At 42.5% G+C, this 14,925-nt stretch overlaps 1 protein-coding gene across 1 annotated transcript in view; it reads left to right on the forward strand.

Annotated features, from left to right (window-relative positions):
- Window positions 1-4,330: 4,330 nt before the first annotated feature.
- TRAM2 (translocation associated membrane protein 2) overlaps window positions 4,331-14,925 on the forward strand; it is a 58,157-nt gene continuing 47,562 nt past the window's right edge. Inside the window, exon 1 of the mRNA XM_063442033.1 lies at window positions 4,331-4,551. Within this exon, the coding sequence (XP_063298103.1) occupies window positions 4,435-4,551 (117 nt within the window). The 5' untranslated portion in view covers window positions 4,331-4,434. The remainder of the gene's footprint in view (window positions 4,552-14,925) is intronic.

Below are 14,925 nucleotides of genomic sequence, written 5' to 3' on the forward strand. Positions count from 1 at the left end.
AATGTTGTGTTATTTAAATTGGCAGTATATCATGCCAGCCATTGTAGATACACGTTAAAAGAACACTCAAAGTACCTAAAGCACTTCAGCTGCCTATCCCTGCAGACTTATTTTATAATAGTCACGATTGGTAGAGAAATCGGAACTTCTCCAAATCTCCTACGTAACACCTCTTTAAACGTGACGCAGACCGCCAGGAGGGTTGCATCACTAGCTTTGAACTCCAAGTCAGTGCTTCACACAGAGAAAGATTGGTTTCATTGCTCCTCAGTTAGACTCAGAAGCATTGTTGGTGGTTTGTGGCGGCTGACTTCACAAGAGGTGCCGCAGTCAGGAGACTCCTCCAGTACCGGAATAAATGTGAATTTACCTTGTTTAATTCAATTCATGCTAAAATGCGAGGACCGAAATCTAAACATTTGATTAATTATTTCCAACTGGAGTGATCTTTTAATAAAACTAGGTTTTGCACTAGTTACATAGTTACATAGTTACATAGCTGAAAAGAGAATTGCGTCCATCAAGTTCAGCCTTCCTCACGTGTTTTTTTGCTGTTGATCCAAAAGAAGGCAAAAAAAAACCAGTTTGAAGCACTTCCAATTTTGCAACAAGCTAGGAAAAAAATTCCTTCTTGACCCCAGAATGGCAGTCAGATTTATCCTTGGATCAAGCAGTTATTACCCTACATTGAAAGATTATATCCTTGAATATTCTGTTTTTGCAAGTATGCATCTAGTATCTGTTTGAACATCTGTATGGACTCTGATAAAACCACTTCTTCAGGCAGAGAATTCCACATCCTGATTGTTCTTACAGTAAAAAAAACCTTTCCTTTGCCTTAGACTAGTCACTCCCCTAAAAATAAAGGTACTTCATAACAATAGCTCTAAAATGCATTTATATAACCCACAGTTCACCGTAACCTCAGACTCCCTCAATGATACAGTTTGACCCGATGGCTACTCTACCAGCCAATCACAATGCAGGAGAAGCTTGATCAATGGCCAAAACCTTCCCAACCAGAACAACAAATGGATTGTGTGGTTTCTGGACGATATTTTAACAAATGGGGCAGACGAATATGTTTTTTTTTCTTTTATTATTTTAAGGGTCTTTCTCTGTGGCAAGAGTGGATGTTTTAATATGTTGTATTATTTATTTTTTAGGTTTATTTTTTTATTTAACGGGTTCATCACTTGCTGTACCCTGATGCCATCCCCTTGTATTGGGGCAAACTGTTTTGCAATGCTTTGTGCTCTTACCTGGGTCCCACTGGGCGTTGTGTCCTATGCTGCTGTCTGTGGCAACATCCAGCTTCTGCAATGCTACAGGAGTCAGACGCCGATCCCACCCAGCCATTCAATGTGTCAGTGAGAGTGTCAGTTGATGGCTCTGGGCCAATGAATGATATTCTGTGCATCAGACTATTCTCAGAATTGACATTAGCCAGCCCGCAACTCTAGTAATTGGCTGGCTAAAGACGCCCCAGTGACGCTACCAGAAGTGGAGTTAAACCTCCAGAACCAGAGGTTAAATGTGAAACTCTGCACAGACTCCAGGCACCATGACCACTACAAATAACCACAGTGGTTATTGTGCTTGAAGGAACCCTTTAATGTACTTGATGGTTTAGTGGCTTGAGGGTACTGTGAGACTACACACAGTTCATTAGGGAAAATAATAACTCACCTATTGTTAAAAAGTACTGAGGGGCCATCCAGGGGCGCCATACAGGCGTTTCTCTGATAAGTGGCCCAATTAAGCCATGTTCTCACAAATGCTATGCAGCCTACTGGGTACAAATATCTCTTCTAACTGGACAACATTAAAGGAACACTCTGAGCACCATAACAACTTCATCTGATTCAAGTTGGTATGGTGCTAGAAGGTCCATGGCACTAAAATTGGCGAACCTCTTTCAAGCCAGGTTTATGAATTTGGATCACTGACTGGCTGACAGCATCAGCTGACTGCTCTCAGCCAATCAGCAGCAGCTCTACTGCACGTTTTAGAGAATTCTAGAAAAATGAAGGGCAGAGAGATCTAGAGATGCGGCGCTGGAACCATAAGCGTGCGCATGGGGTGTGCCGGGTGTGCCTGGGCACACCTTAATCCCTGCGGCCCGCGCTATGTGCCCCCATGGGCCGGTGTTCACCAGCCCACAGGCAGGGAGCGAGGCAGGAGAGGACCCGGGGAGCTCTAGCCAGCAGCTCTGCCGGGTTCCTCTCGCAGATGGAGCGTTGTCGTGCCAACGCTCAGATCTCGCGAAAGTGAACTCTAGCCCCGCAAGCTAGAGTTCACTCACCACTGGACCACCAGGGATGGCAGCAGCATGGTCCCCCCTCCCTACAAAAGGTAAGAAGGGAGGGGGGCTATTTCCTAAACAGTGCCACCCACCCCCACAGTTGCCCTCCCTTCCCCGCCTTCTAAATACACACACACATACACATTCACTGACAGACACGCATACACTAGCTAACAGACACACTCACTAACAGACACACACACATTAACACTCAATTTTTTTTTTAAATTCAATCCCCCCAGCCTCCTTACCTTTGGGAATGTTGGGGGGGGAGGGGTTCTCCCTTTCCCCCTTTCCCTGGGGTCCAGTGGGGCTGCTGGGCGGCCGGACAGTGACTGCAGGCGCCAAGGGAGCACTGGTCCTCCTGTTCAGCTCCCTTGCGCACCGCAGTGTGATGCCGGGAGCTGGAATATGACGTCATCACTCTGCGGCGCGCAAGGGAACTGAGCAGAGAGCTCACTAATCAGTGCTCCCTTGCCAGCTCCACCCGCCCGCCTGGATTGTCAGTTAGCCGCCAGGCTAACAAGACAATTTGTCTGGGCATTTGGAAAGTGCCGCCCAAGGCAAATGCCTTGTTTGCCTCACGGCTAATACGTCCCTTATATATATATATGCCGTGTGTGTTTGTGCTTTAGGGTGCACACGCTTATGCAATAGGCTGCGCACGCCTATGGCTGGAACACAGACTTTAAAGCTAAACCATTCGAGAACGGTTAACCCTTTAAGGTGAGCCAGCACCAGGGACCTCCTGCCACCATAACAACTTCATTTTGGTAAAGTAGTTATGGTGCCTAAACTGTCCCTTTCAGGAACATGTGTAATACGGTAAAGTGTGATTGGTGGAAGTTGCAGTTAACCTTGGAACGCATGTTCGGGAAATGGATCGCCAATTTGAGAGGAAAAGTGACGGAATTGGTATAAGAGGAGCGCCGCATGGCTTTAGATAATTATTAGAAGAAAAACTGTTAATTGTGCCTATAAATACTGGATATATGAGCTCCTATGTTATACCCTCTGTCACAAAACGCATTTGGTGAGAGACCGACAATAATTACGGGAGATTTTTATTGTTTACAAGGCTGTACTTGCGCTTTATTATTTATTTACTATAACGGAGTGTTTGTTTAACCCAGCACTTCGTAATAAAAGTATTAAACGTTTTGCACTATGGAGATCGATTTCTCTCCTTTCTATCTTATGACTGCATTGAGCTTTCGAATAGAAAATCCTGTGATAGAAAGACTGTAATTTACAAAGATCGACGGTGATTATAGTTCCATCTAGAGCGCCCCTGCTTGCTAATGTTTGTGGAGGTTCTATTTTTGGAGGATATATATCCATTTAAGGAATCCATGTTTGACCTCTTACTTGGAAAACACAGGGTGCCTATACCTGTCCACACGAACACTGGAACACTGGAGATCTGAAATTCCATGAGGTCTCCTGAGTGAAATTGTGCAGTGTAGGGCTCAGCTCATTGGCTGAGAGTGTCAGCTTATTGCTCTCTGGCATCAGTGGAGGTTAGGGAGTCGGACCTGGTGAACCATAGATAAGAAGTAAAAAAAAAAAAAAAACAGTTCGACTACTTACTGTAGGGAGCATTGGGGCACTCCTGACACCATAACCACTGCAGTGATCCCATTAACTCTTAAGCGGTATACCTGAAACAAAGCGCAAAGATCGGCTAAACTTTCTGCTGTGAAAAGTACAAAATAGACCCCAAATGAATAAACAATAAAATATTGTCTGCTTTAGCAATGTAAAGTGCAATATTGGTGGAGGTCCATGAAGGGGTTAATACTTAACAGAACTGAGAGCAATTCCTATGCACAGCACTGACTCTCACCTACACAGACAGGGTTAATGTCCCTGATTAGGTAAAACCTGGCTGGAACACAGGAATGCTGCCCTCAGTGGCCCTGCTGCCAGCCAGCCAGCCAGCCCGGCGAGGAGAGGGTTAATGGGGCGGGGCCTGGCCGCAGGAGGAGGAGGAGGTGGCCGCAGCGCAGCCCCTAGTCTGTAACTTGTTACTGGGAAAGGAGAAGTTTGCAGCTCAGTGAGTGGGAGAGTGGAGGAAGGGTGGAGAGGAGCAGGAGGGAGGAGAGACACGGGGCAAAAACTGTCTGGAGATGGCTTTCAGAAGGAGGAAAACTTACCCCATCTTCAGCCAGGAGTTTGTCATCCACAACCATGCGGACATCTGCCTCTTCCTGGCCATCGTGGTCCTCATTGGGCTCATGTTTGAGGTGAGAGACCCCCACCCCAGCTCCCAGGCTCTGTGCCCCCTAGGATGCAATCAGGAGCCCCTGGCTGGGACCCTGAGTCTGGATGGAGTCCCCTCTGGGGATCCCAAGTCACTGCACTGTCTGCTCTATGTGGGGCAAGTCATTTTAAGGAGGGGAGCTTTTGGAATGTTGCAGATTCTAAGGGGAGCTTTTGGAATGTTGCAGATTCTAAGGGGAGCTTTTGGAATGTTGCAGATTCTGGGGGGAGCTTTTGGAATGTTGCAGATTCTGGGGGGAGCTTTTGGAATGTTGCAGATTCTTAGGGAAGCTTTTGGAATGTTGCAGATTCTGAGGGGAGCTTTTGGAATGTTGCAGATTCTGAGGGGAGCTTTTGGAATGTTGCAGATTCTGAGGGGAGCTTTTGGAATGTTGCAGATTCTGAGGGGAGCTTTTGGAATGTTGCAGATTCGGGGGGGGGGGGAGCTTTTGGAATGTTGCAGATTCTGGGGGGAGCTCTGTTAGCTAACCATAACTCCTTTCATAGTTCCATCCCTGGTTCTGCCATAATTCCCAAGGTGGATCCTTATTGGAATGAGATATGGGGTACGTGCTTGATTCTAATTGGTGGTGAAGCCCTGCAGCTGTCCCTTTAAATGAATACTTTGATTCCCATTGATACTGCGAGGGTTGATTGGAATACCGTTAAAAAGACAGTCCATCTCATTGCAATCTCTCTCCTGCACAGAGATCTAATTACAAAACTATTTCCTTTTTATCTGCTATCTAATTATACCCCAATCCCCCTCCCATTCCTGGGAAATTCACATCTCACATTGCCCTGTTTCATATAAGCACCAGTTCTTATCTTTGAGAGTTTTTATCCTGGGGGGAAATTTTTTTTTATAAAAAATAAATATATATATATATATATATATATATATATATATATATTCTTATAAGTGAGACCTAATTAAAGATATTGGTGTGTGTATATAAGTAAAAGAGAACCTTGACTTTAATCTGTAAAATTTGCAGCACTTTTAAACAGAGCGCAATGGGGCAGATTTGGAGCTTTGCCCCCAGGGAGTTGGGCATGTTTCTATTTGGTGTGTCTAGCACAGACTGTCCCCATTCAACCTCAGATTTTGCCAGGGTGGCAGGCAGACCAGGAACTGCAGGAGTCACTGTAGGGAGAGGGTACTGCAGGGCTCCTAATCAAGAATATGTACCTTGCTTTTAATTGGAGCTTTTTAAACAATTTCACACTTTGGACAACTGACATGTAATTGTATTTAGTACTTCCTTGTCGGTGTAACACGCATATGTCACTTTTGTTAACTTTTATTTTTCGGCTATGCTGCTTTGTTTTTGGTTTTATGGGTGGTCGTTACACTTGTATGTGTTTTTTTTTTTTTTTTTTTTTTATTTTTTATTTTTTTATGTATCTTATATTTATTTATTTTGCTACGTGCAGGTTAACATGCCATTGTGCTTGCCGATCTAGATATATCCGTTCATTGATCTTGTTTGTTGCCTTTTAGGCTTTTGGCAGTAGCGGGAATGGGCCTAGGGTCACCATATGTAGTTTAGCCTAGTGCTTGTTGGTTTCCTTAGTAACTACCAAGCGTACGTCGTGAGCTGGCTGCGTGGATGTCTGTGGCCGTGATGGATCAAACCAATGAGAAGACCATTTTCCTGATGCTTGAGAGACACTGGTTCTTATTAATCTAGCCCCATTTCCGATAACGGTTTTCTAGGAAAGTGAATATATTGACGAGATTGTTGCCTGGGGATTTTGTGGTGATTTTATAAAATGTATTTATTTATAATTTATTACATTATTATGCATGTCTTGAATTATATAATGATGCTTAATTAGTGATATTTCCGCCAGCTGTTGTGTTGTGTGTCAACTGCTTAAAGGGTTGCTCCCAAGCACCATAACCACTTCAGTGATTTGAAACGGCGATCGTGCCTGGAGTTTGTACTTGCAGTGTTTCTCTTTGAAACGCTAAACATAGAGTTACACCCCTTCGCTGCTGGAGGTGTAACTCCACCTACTGCAACGTAACTGGGGCGTTTTAATTCTGTGCATACTAGACATCAGTTGGTGACAGTAGTTTAATGGCGGCATGGCCCCTCTCTGTATGTCGCCCATGTCCTCCAGTCAGCCCATCCTTTCCCTGTATCCCTTTTACACCCCCTAAAATAAAGAGTGACTTCAGTTAGGGTCTGGGAGGGGGAAATCATAACAGCGGTAACGTATTACTTTATTTTTTATTTATTTAAATTTTACGTGGGGCGGTAGGGGAGGCCTGGTGGCAAGGGTTACATTAAGCAAATACAGTGTTTTTATTAAAATAGTTATTTGGTTCAAGTTATCATTTAACGTCAGAATATAACCTCAAGACATGTACACCCTTCATTAAATTGATATTGGTGCCAGTATGTGCCCTGAAGGTTTGTAAAACCAATACACATTTTGAAGTCCAAGCACCACACGATTACAGTATTTTTGGGCTGTTTGACCCTTCCCTTGATCTCTTGGGTGCCTCCGATCTGGTCCTCTCTTCAGAAATTGCTAAAGCAGATTCTGTCAATATTCAGGAAAAATTGATGTATCTAATGTGGAAGGGGAATGTCTGCTTAAGATATTTCTGAAGTAGTGCCGGACCGCGACAACTGGAAGGTCAACGTAAGTTGGAAAGCTGTTGACTACCTACCGTGTGATCCTGCTTTGATGGTGAATAGATTGCCCGTGAGGTCCAAACTAATATTTTATTTTATTCTTCTCAGTTAAGTTTATTAGTTTTACAAAGACAAAAGTTAAGCAAGTCATAAGAGGAGAGGAATGTCCAAACTGTACTAATTCGCAGCTCTCCTGTTATTTTGAAGATCATTTTTAGGTTTCCACTAAGCGAGATTTGACTCCCATTTTTAATAAATTAAAAAAATACTAGTGTATTGAAGGCACCCGTTTGCAAATCTACAGCCTGTGTGTAAACCAGGAAGTGGCCGAGAACAAAGCTACATTGATGTAAATAAGTGAGTGAGCCTGTACAAGTTTGGACGTGCGCTGCGTGTTCACTCAATGTGTGCCATACAATCGCTAGTAAGGTTTACTCCTTTGACATCATCAACACGCTTCCCAGCAGACTCTGATTCCTCAGTCCCATTCTAGGTTTAATCAGTGGTGCTTTTGGGGAGAACAGGAAAATGTCAGGAAGCACAGCACAGAGTAATATTAGGACACTGATTTAGAAGTGATCAGCACATGTGCAGCCCTGAATTGGGCCCTTCAAAGATGTCCTACAGAGCAGGCTGACAAGGCCTTTTTCTTGAGTGACACACCACTTCTTCTGAATTGGCCTGTCCCCCTCATCGTTTCTCTCTTTTTGAGAGAGGGATTTTAGGAGCTATAAATTTAGCAAATTCCTGGAGCTATAATATACAGATTTCTATGATGCAGGGACAGGACACCTAGCCTATGTTAGCCTATGCAATTTGTTCAGATTCTTGGGGTGCCGGTAGTCTCCTTTTTGGCTTGTTGTGAAAATGGTGAAATAGATCTTCGAGATTTCAGGAGACGGCGTTAGTGGTGAATAAAACTACGGGATTAAACTACAACTGCGTTGTGGGTGACTTTGGTTTGTTGCCATATAGTCATGGCCTATGGAGTGATTCTGTTTGAGCACATGCGCGCTTGGCATGTTAATGAAAAGCAAACTAACGGGATTATTTTTAAAGAAAAGATTAGCACAACATATCGCCAGCAATTCTTTAGCAATCTGGTTGTGCAATAATCTCATTATTGACCGTGACTTTAAGAAACGGCAGCATAAAAAGAAAATAGTTTTATATGAATAGAGAATTTTTTTTTTTTAATATATAAAATACATACAATATGCGCTAGTAATTTTGCCATGTAAAAAGGTAGTTCGGCTGGTTGGTGCACAAACAGTTCGTATAACCTTCCCGTGTCACAGTGCTCGTTCGTTGTTTATCATACACTGCATGTATTCCATAATCTTCTGCTCACCTGCCGTCCATGGGAAACGTGTTAAATTTTTAGTTTTTTGTGAGCTCATTGCTGCAGAGAGGTTTTCAAATCTCGGAAGATGCAATAAATAGTATTAGGAAGACATGATGTTCCTTGCTGTATAATCTCTGCAAGGAGTTCGTGTAATTTTGGTTATTAAAATATACCTTTTTGTATCTAAAAGCATTTACTAAGTGCTTTAAACAGCGATTAGCTTGAGGACAGTAAGATTATGAGTAATTTTCTTATCTTGGGACTGCAAGTCTAGGTTAATCATATAGATAAGTAATCGCAAACCTATAGCTATTCATTTTAGAATTATAAAACGTGAAGTTCCGCCCTGTGTCTAGCGGGTATATAGTCTGCTTTGATAATATTAAAAGGAATGTTGTAGCAGTATTTTATTATTAGATTTCTTCTTTTCATGTGCCTTCCCCGTTTTTATTATTATAAAAATTCTATATTATTAACAAAATCGTCATTAAAACTGACATTTATTACAACACTGAGCCATACTTCTCTTGTAAGCTGACTCTCCTCTCCAATTTTGATTACTTCTTTCCGAATCGGGTGCTTCTCATAGATAAGCAATAAGAACACGCGTTGCAGGCGCCACAATTGGCGTGCTCCACCAAACCAATGCTTCTCATAGAGAAGCATAGAATTCAGCACTTTTGTATGGGATGCCTTGGCCACATTTGTGCGTGTGCTCTGCATGCTGAAGCTGAATGTGAAGACCTTCAAAAGGAAGAAGTAACTGTCGGTCTGACCGCCACCAGAGGTAGGTTTTTGGTCAAATATTAACGGTGCCATTTCTCAGAAACGGCAGTGTTTTACGTTGTCTGAGAAAAGGCACAGGATCTATTTAACAAAACCACTGCATTATGATGTAATGTTTTTGGTGTTAGACTGACACGATCACGCCGCCTGCATTTCACCTCCCCTCTCTTTGTCACCAGTGGGGGACTTCGCAAATACAGCAAAGTCCCCAGATGGTGACAGCTCCACTTTAAGCATGCCCTTTTAAGTTAGAAACCTAGATCTATATAAATATTAATATACTCAATCACAGTTTGGGAGGTTGGACCATGTTTCCACATGTGATAAAATTGCCCTGCGTTTCCTCCACGTTAATTTTTGTCTCTGTCCGGTTAGATTTCTGTTAAATTTTGGGTTGGCATACTGGAGCATAGCAATACATTTAAATTTAGTACACGTCATTTTATAAAGCTTCAAATGCTTTTAATATAGAAGCTTTGTTGTATTTTGGTTACATGCGCAACAAGTGGCGCAACACAGAACAGAGGGATGGCGGTAGTACAGAACAGAGGGAGGTGTGGAGGGCTGGGTAGAGGCAGTGCTAAAGGAGGGAGGATTTTTTTTGTAGGGGGCAGGAAGAACTGAGGGAATTCCGGATGTATGGCAAACTGAGGGTGCGATTAAGCAAGCAGTGTATTGGACTGCGTACTACAGGCTTCACATTACAGGCGCTCTCAGAGTGCAAGTGAAGAAGCTGATTAAGTCTGTCAGCTTGCAGTGCATGCTGACCACCGACCCTTTTTTTTTTTTTTTTATGCACATCATTGAGATTATTTAGTCCAAAGCAGTGTTCCAGGCGACCAATTCATGTGCGCAGAAGGTGTGGTTTCAAGGTCGAGGTTGGAACACATTACCCTTACTCCACGTTTATAATGAAAATAATAGGAATATGCTTAAATGTAGTGCTTTCTATGTGTCGGCAGTGTTCCAAGCTGCTTGCACTGTGGCCAATTCTAAAAGCAGAAGTTGTCATGGTGGTTGGTATGACCCCTCTATGTAAAATAGATGGTTATTTAAAGGGGCATATAGGATATAGAATGCACACCATAACAATCTCAAAAAAATATTAAAATTTTATTATGTACAAAAAAGTACCAGAATGTAAACATATAAGAAAAAATAAATATAAACAAAGTAACAGAAGTAAAGGCAGATACAATAAAATAATAGTAATAAATTACCACAAAAATCCTTACAAGCCTCAGACAGAAACACGAGTCACCAAACCCCCCCCAACGTTTCGGCACCAACTGGCTGCCTTTATCAAGGGTTGATTTGAGAATATTTAAAGGGGCATGCCATCTAATATGACACTGTCATTTTCTGGAGCCCTCATTTTCCAGTACGATTTACAAGATAAATGACTAGCATGGTATAGAATTATTTAAGGCCAAATGCTTGCTTGCTGCACTTAACATCTTTCAATTTCCCCACTTTCACTGCCCAAAAATGATACATGCTGTGTGTCTGAGCAGGCATTCACTCCCCTCCATTGGGGCTACCTGGATGAGTCAGGTGAGCAGTTACATATAACTGGGGTGTAACTATTCCCATTGCAGTGTGCAGCCTACCCGAACTGCACTTTGTCATCATATGTCCTGTGGATAACGGATATCCTTTAATTTTCATTAAACTGATACTGAGCCTGCTGAAAAGACAGTCTGTTATTCCCACGACTAAGATCCAGGACGGGTGTAGGCATTCATTCGCCACCCTGGATTTTATGGAATATTGAAGATGCCTAGCCCTGGTCTATGATATGGCGACAAGCTGTCAAAACATATTTTACAAAGACCCCCTAAGGTGACATCACTACTTGGTGGCTGAGGTGAGAAATTGAGGGGAGATACTTGCTTGAAGCTCTTTCTTCTTCCAGCAGAATCCAACATCTTCCTTCTTCACCTCCTGGTGCTACAACCTCCAACAGCATTTATTATTATTATTATTATTATTATTATTATTATTATTATTATTATTATTATTATTATTATTTTTATAGAGCGCCGTCAAATTCCGCAGCGTTTTACAATGGGTGGACGAACAGACATGTAGTTGTAACCAGTCAAGTTGGACACACAGGAACAGAGGGGTTGAGGGCCCTGCTCAATGAGCTTACATGCTAAAGGGAGTGGGGTAAAATGACACAAAAAGGTAAGGACAGTATTAGACTAGTAACAGTTGCAGAAGAGGAATCAGTTGGGAGCTATTAACAGTTTAATTGATACGCTTTTATGAAGAAGTGGGTTTTTAACGATTTTTTTGAAGGAGTGGAAACTGGGTGAGCATCTAACGGAGGAGGGAAGCGAGTTCCACAGGAACGGTGCAGCCCTCGAGAAATCTTGAAGGCGAGCATCAGAGGTGGGAGTACGGACAGAAGATAGACGTAAGTCTTCAGCAGATCGTAAGGGCCTAGACGGGACATGCTTGTGTATAAGGGAGGATAGATAGGTGGGAGCAGCATTATGTAGAGATTCGAAAGCAAGAACCAGAATTTTAAATTGAGCTCTATATTTTATAGAAGGCCAATGTAGGAACTGACAGAAGGGTGAGGCATGGGAGGTGCGGGCGGTCAGGAAGATGAGCCTCGCCGCCGCATTCATTATGGACAGTAACTGCACAAGTTGGAGCACGTAAGACCACTGAGAAGCGGATTACAGTAGTAAAGGCGAGAAAGGACAGTGGAATGGACCAGCACCTTAGTCGCATCTGGCGTTAAGTAGGGGCGGATGCGCGCAATGTTTTTGAGATGGAAATGACAGGATTTGGCGATAGAGTGAACATGAGGCTTGAAGGAGAGGTCGGAGTCAAAGAGAACACCTAGGCAGCGAGCCTGCGTGGTGGAGCTGATGGTAGCACTGTTGACTTGGAGGGAGACAGACACAGGCGTAACAACACTTGAGGGAGGAAAGACCAGAATTTCAGTTTTGGTCAAGTTTAGTTTAAGGAAGTGGGCAGCCGTACAGTTAGAAGCAGCAGAGAGGCAGTCAGAGACACTAGTCAGGAGAGACGGGCAGAGATCAGGAGAGGACAGGTAGACTGCTGTACTCTCGCACAGGAACCAGAGTAGAATGCTGAGATATGCAGCACCCTGCAATGCATGAGAAAATACCCCTTTTGCACAACCTTGCAGTCCCTGTCTTGCATCTTTTGATTGAGCTGAAATTTCACTGACATTCTAACTGTCAGTTTGAGTATTCAGAAAGATTTATCTTTATGAAATCTCCATTGTTATTGCCGTTACAGACCCACTTTAATAGCTAGCTATGCTCATGTAAGCCATGCACGAGGACTCTTGCCAAAACGCAATTTACTGCTCATTGTTGTTCGGCTACTGTCTCCTTTTACCTTGCCGCTGACTGACAGGAATGCCAGTGCTTTCTGGCAGAGGTATCGTCAACTAGCGCTGCTATTTATAAACGGCGATCTGTCTGACTCTGCTCGGTAGATGAGTGGACCCTCAGAGCGCCCTTAGTGATCGCAAACATACACCTTGGTATTGATCTTTTATAGACGCAAAGTGTATTTCTTACCTGGCTTTGCAATTTCAACTTTAATATCAAATAAGCCAGTCACGTCGCAAATTTCAAACTGGACTTGTTCCCTAAATGCCATCTTGCTTTGTAGGCCGGGCTGGTTTTTTTTTTAATTTTTTTTTTTTGTTGTGGATGGGCAGGTTTGCGTGGATTTTAATGAAATAGACATTTTTAGTTTTATATTCAAAATATGATGTTAAAGGAACTGATATCGCAGTAAGAGAATTAAAACTGGGGCTCTCGCTGTACCCACATATTAGTCTTTTGTCTACCGCTTGGATAATGTGGAAGTTTCAATAAGTGGGCATGGGGGACCACAGCCATGTTAACGCACGTGTGTAGATACGGCGCTGTGAAAATGCCACGTTTGTGATGCACTTTCTGTTTGTTTCCACAAAAAGGCCTTTATACCTGAACATACATGAGTAGATGTGATTCTGGCCAAACCTATCTTCTGAAAGACCTATCCCTATGGCCATCCCTGTGTGTCACTGGTTGCATTGCTACATAGTTTTAACACTGCTAGCTGCTGAGTTTCGGAGATCGGAGGGGATGTCGTCTAGCAGAGTGTTCGCTCCACCCGACGGCTTCGATTCCCAGGCAGAGTTCAATGGTAATGTTTGCCTACTCTGACATACAGGACCCTAAACATTGTTTCCACTGAAAAGGAAGCGATTTCCTGTTAGACTGGCTTTTTGTTACAGATTTCAATGATGCCTTTTTGAGAAAATTAGCAACTTGCATACCAAGGGCCGATGTATTGCCATGGGTTGCATTGTGGCATCTTCCGGGTTGAGATAAAAAAAAAAAAAAAAAAAAAACGTAATTGCAAAGCATACGGAAAAACAAAATCAATGTGAATAAATTACAATCGGATATTGAAAATTCTGCATTCAATGTACATGTTAAATATATATATTTATTTTTTGTAAGGTTGTGCAGTCTCCTGAAATAGTCCTGCCATAAATTAGTTTAAAGGTTTACTCCAAACACACCACGACCACTTCAGTGTTATAAAGTGGCCACGGTGCTTGAAGTCAGGATGTGCTGCATTTCAGTTTGAGGTGTAAATCCACCTGTAGTGGCGTCATTAGGCAGACTGGAACGCGGGTTCTGGCATGGTTCCTTTTAATTCTGTGCATGACGGGAGTTTGTCTTCAGGACACATAGCATGGCACGTCCCTTCATGCTGCCCATGTCATTCTGTCAGCCTGTCATCTGGGTCATCACTTCCTCCATCGTGAGGGGGTGTGATGTCACCAAAGTCAAGCGACTGTAGGATGCTTTTGCTTTTAATAAAAGTGTTGTTGTGTGCTTTTTTTTTTTTTTTTTTTTTTTGGCGTTGCCCTTTAAAACAATAATACAGGTGGGTTAACCCCTTAAGGACCAAACTTCTGGAATAAAAGGGAATCATGACATGTCATGTGTCCTTAAGGGGTTAATGTTATTTTTCTCTAAGCAGAATAGGATGGCATTCAGGTACTTCAGATAACATAATCGCATCAGTGAGATGAAGTGGTTATGGTACCTAGAGTGTTCCTTTAATGCAGTAACCCCTTAATGACTAGCGCCTTTGTGAGATTTGCTATATATTTCTTCCATCATAATGTAATGCGGTTTCTTAAAGATATTTTTTTTGAGGGACAGATTTGGCTTTGTTTTATGCCCTGTAACATAAGATTATTTTTCTCTATTGTTTTGCTTATAATAATTTCTACAAAACTAATGCAAACAAAGAGATAAAAGTCAAAATAGATATAATACTTTTATTTGTCTTAATCATAACAATGACTGGTGTGTGTTTAGGATTTTAGTAAATTTTTGGACCTTTTTATAGCAAATATTGCGAGATGTGAATAATGATTTTAAAGTTAAAGGGACATATAATAACTTCATCTAAATGGAGTTGTTATGATGCCAGAAGGCCCCCGGGTGCACCCCTACTTTAAGGGTTTAAACGGTTTTTGAATAGTGAAACCCTAAAGTTTGCCTCCAGTGCCGATC

Source organism: Pelobates fuscus, chromosome 2 (genome assembly GCF_036172605.1).
Source record: "Pelobates fuscus isolate aPelFus1 chromosome 2, aPelFus1.pri, whole genome shotgun sequence".
NCBI lineage: Eukaryota > Metazoa > Chordata > Amphibia > Anura > Pelobatidae > Pelobates > Pelobates fuscus.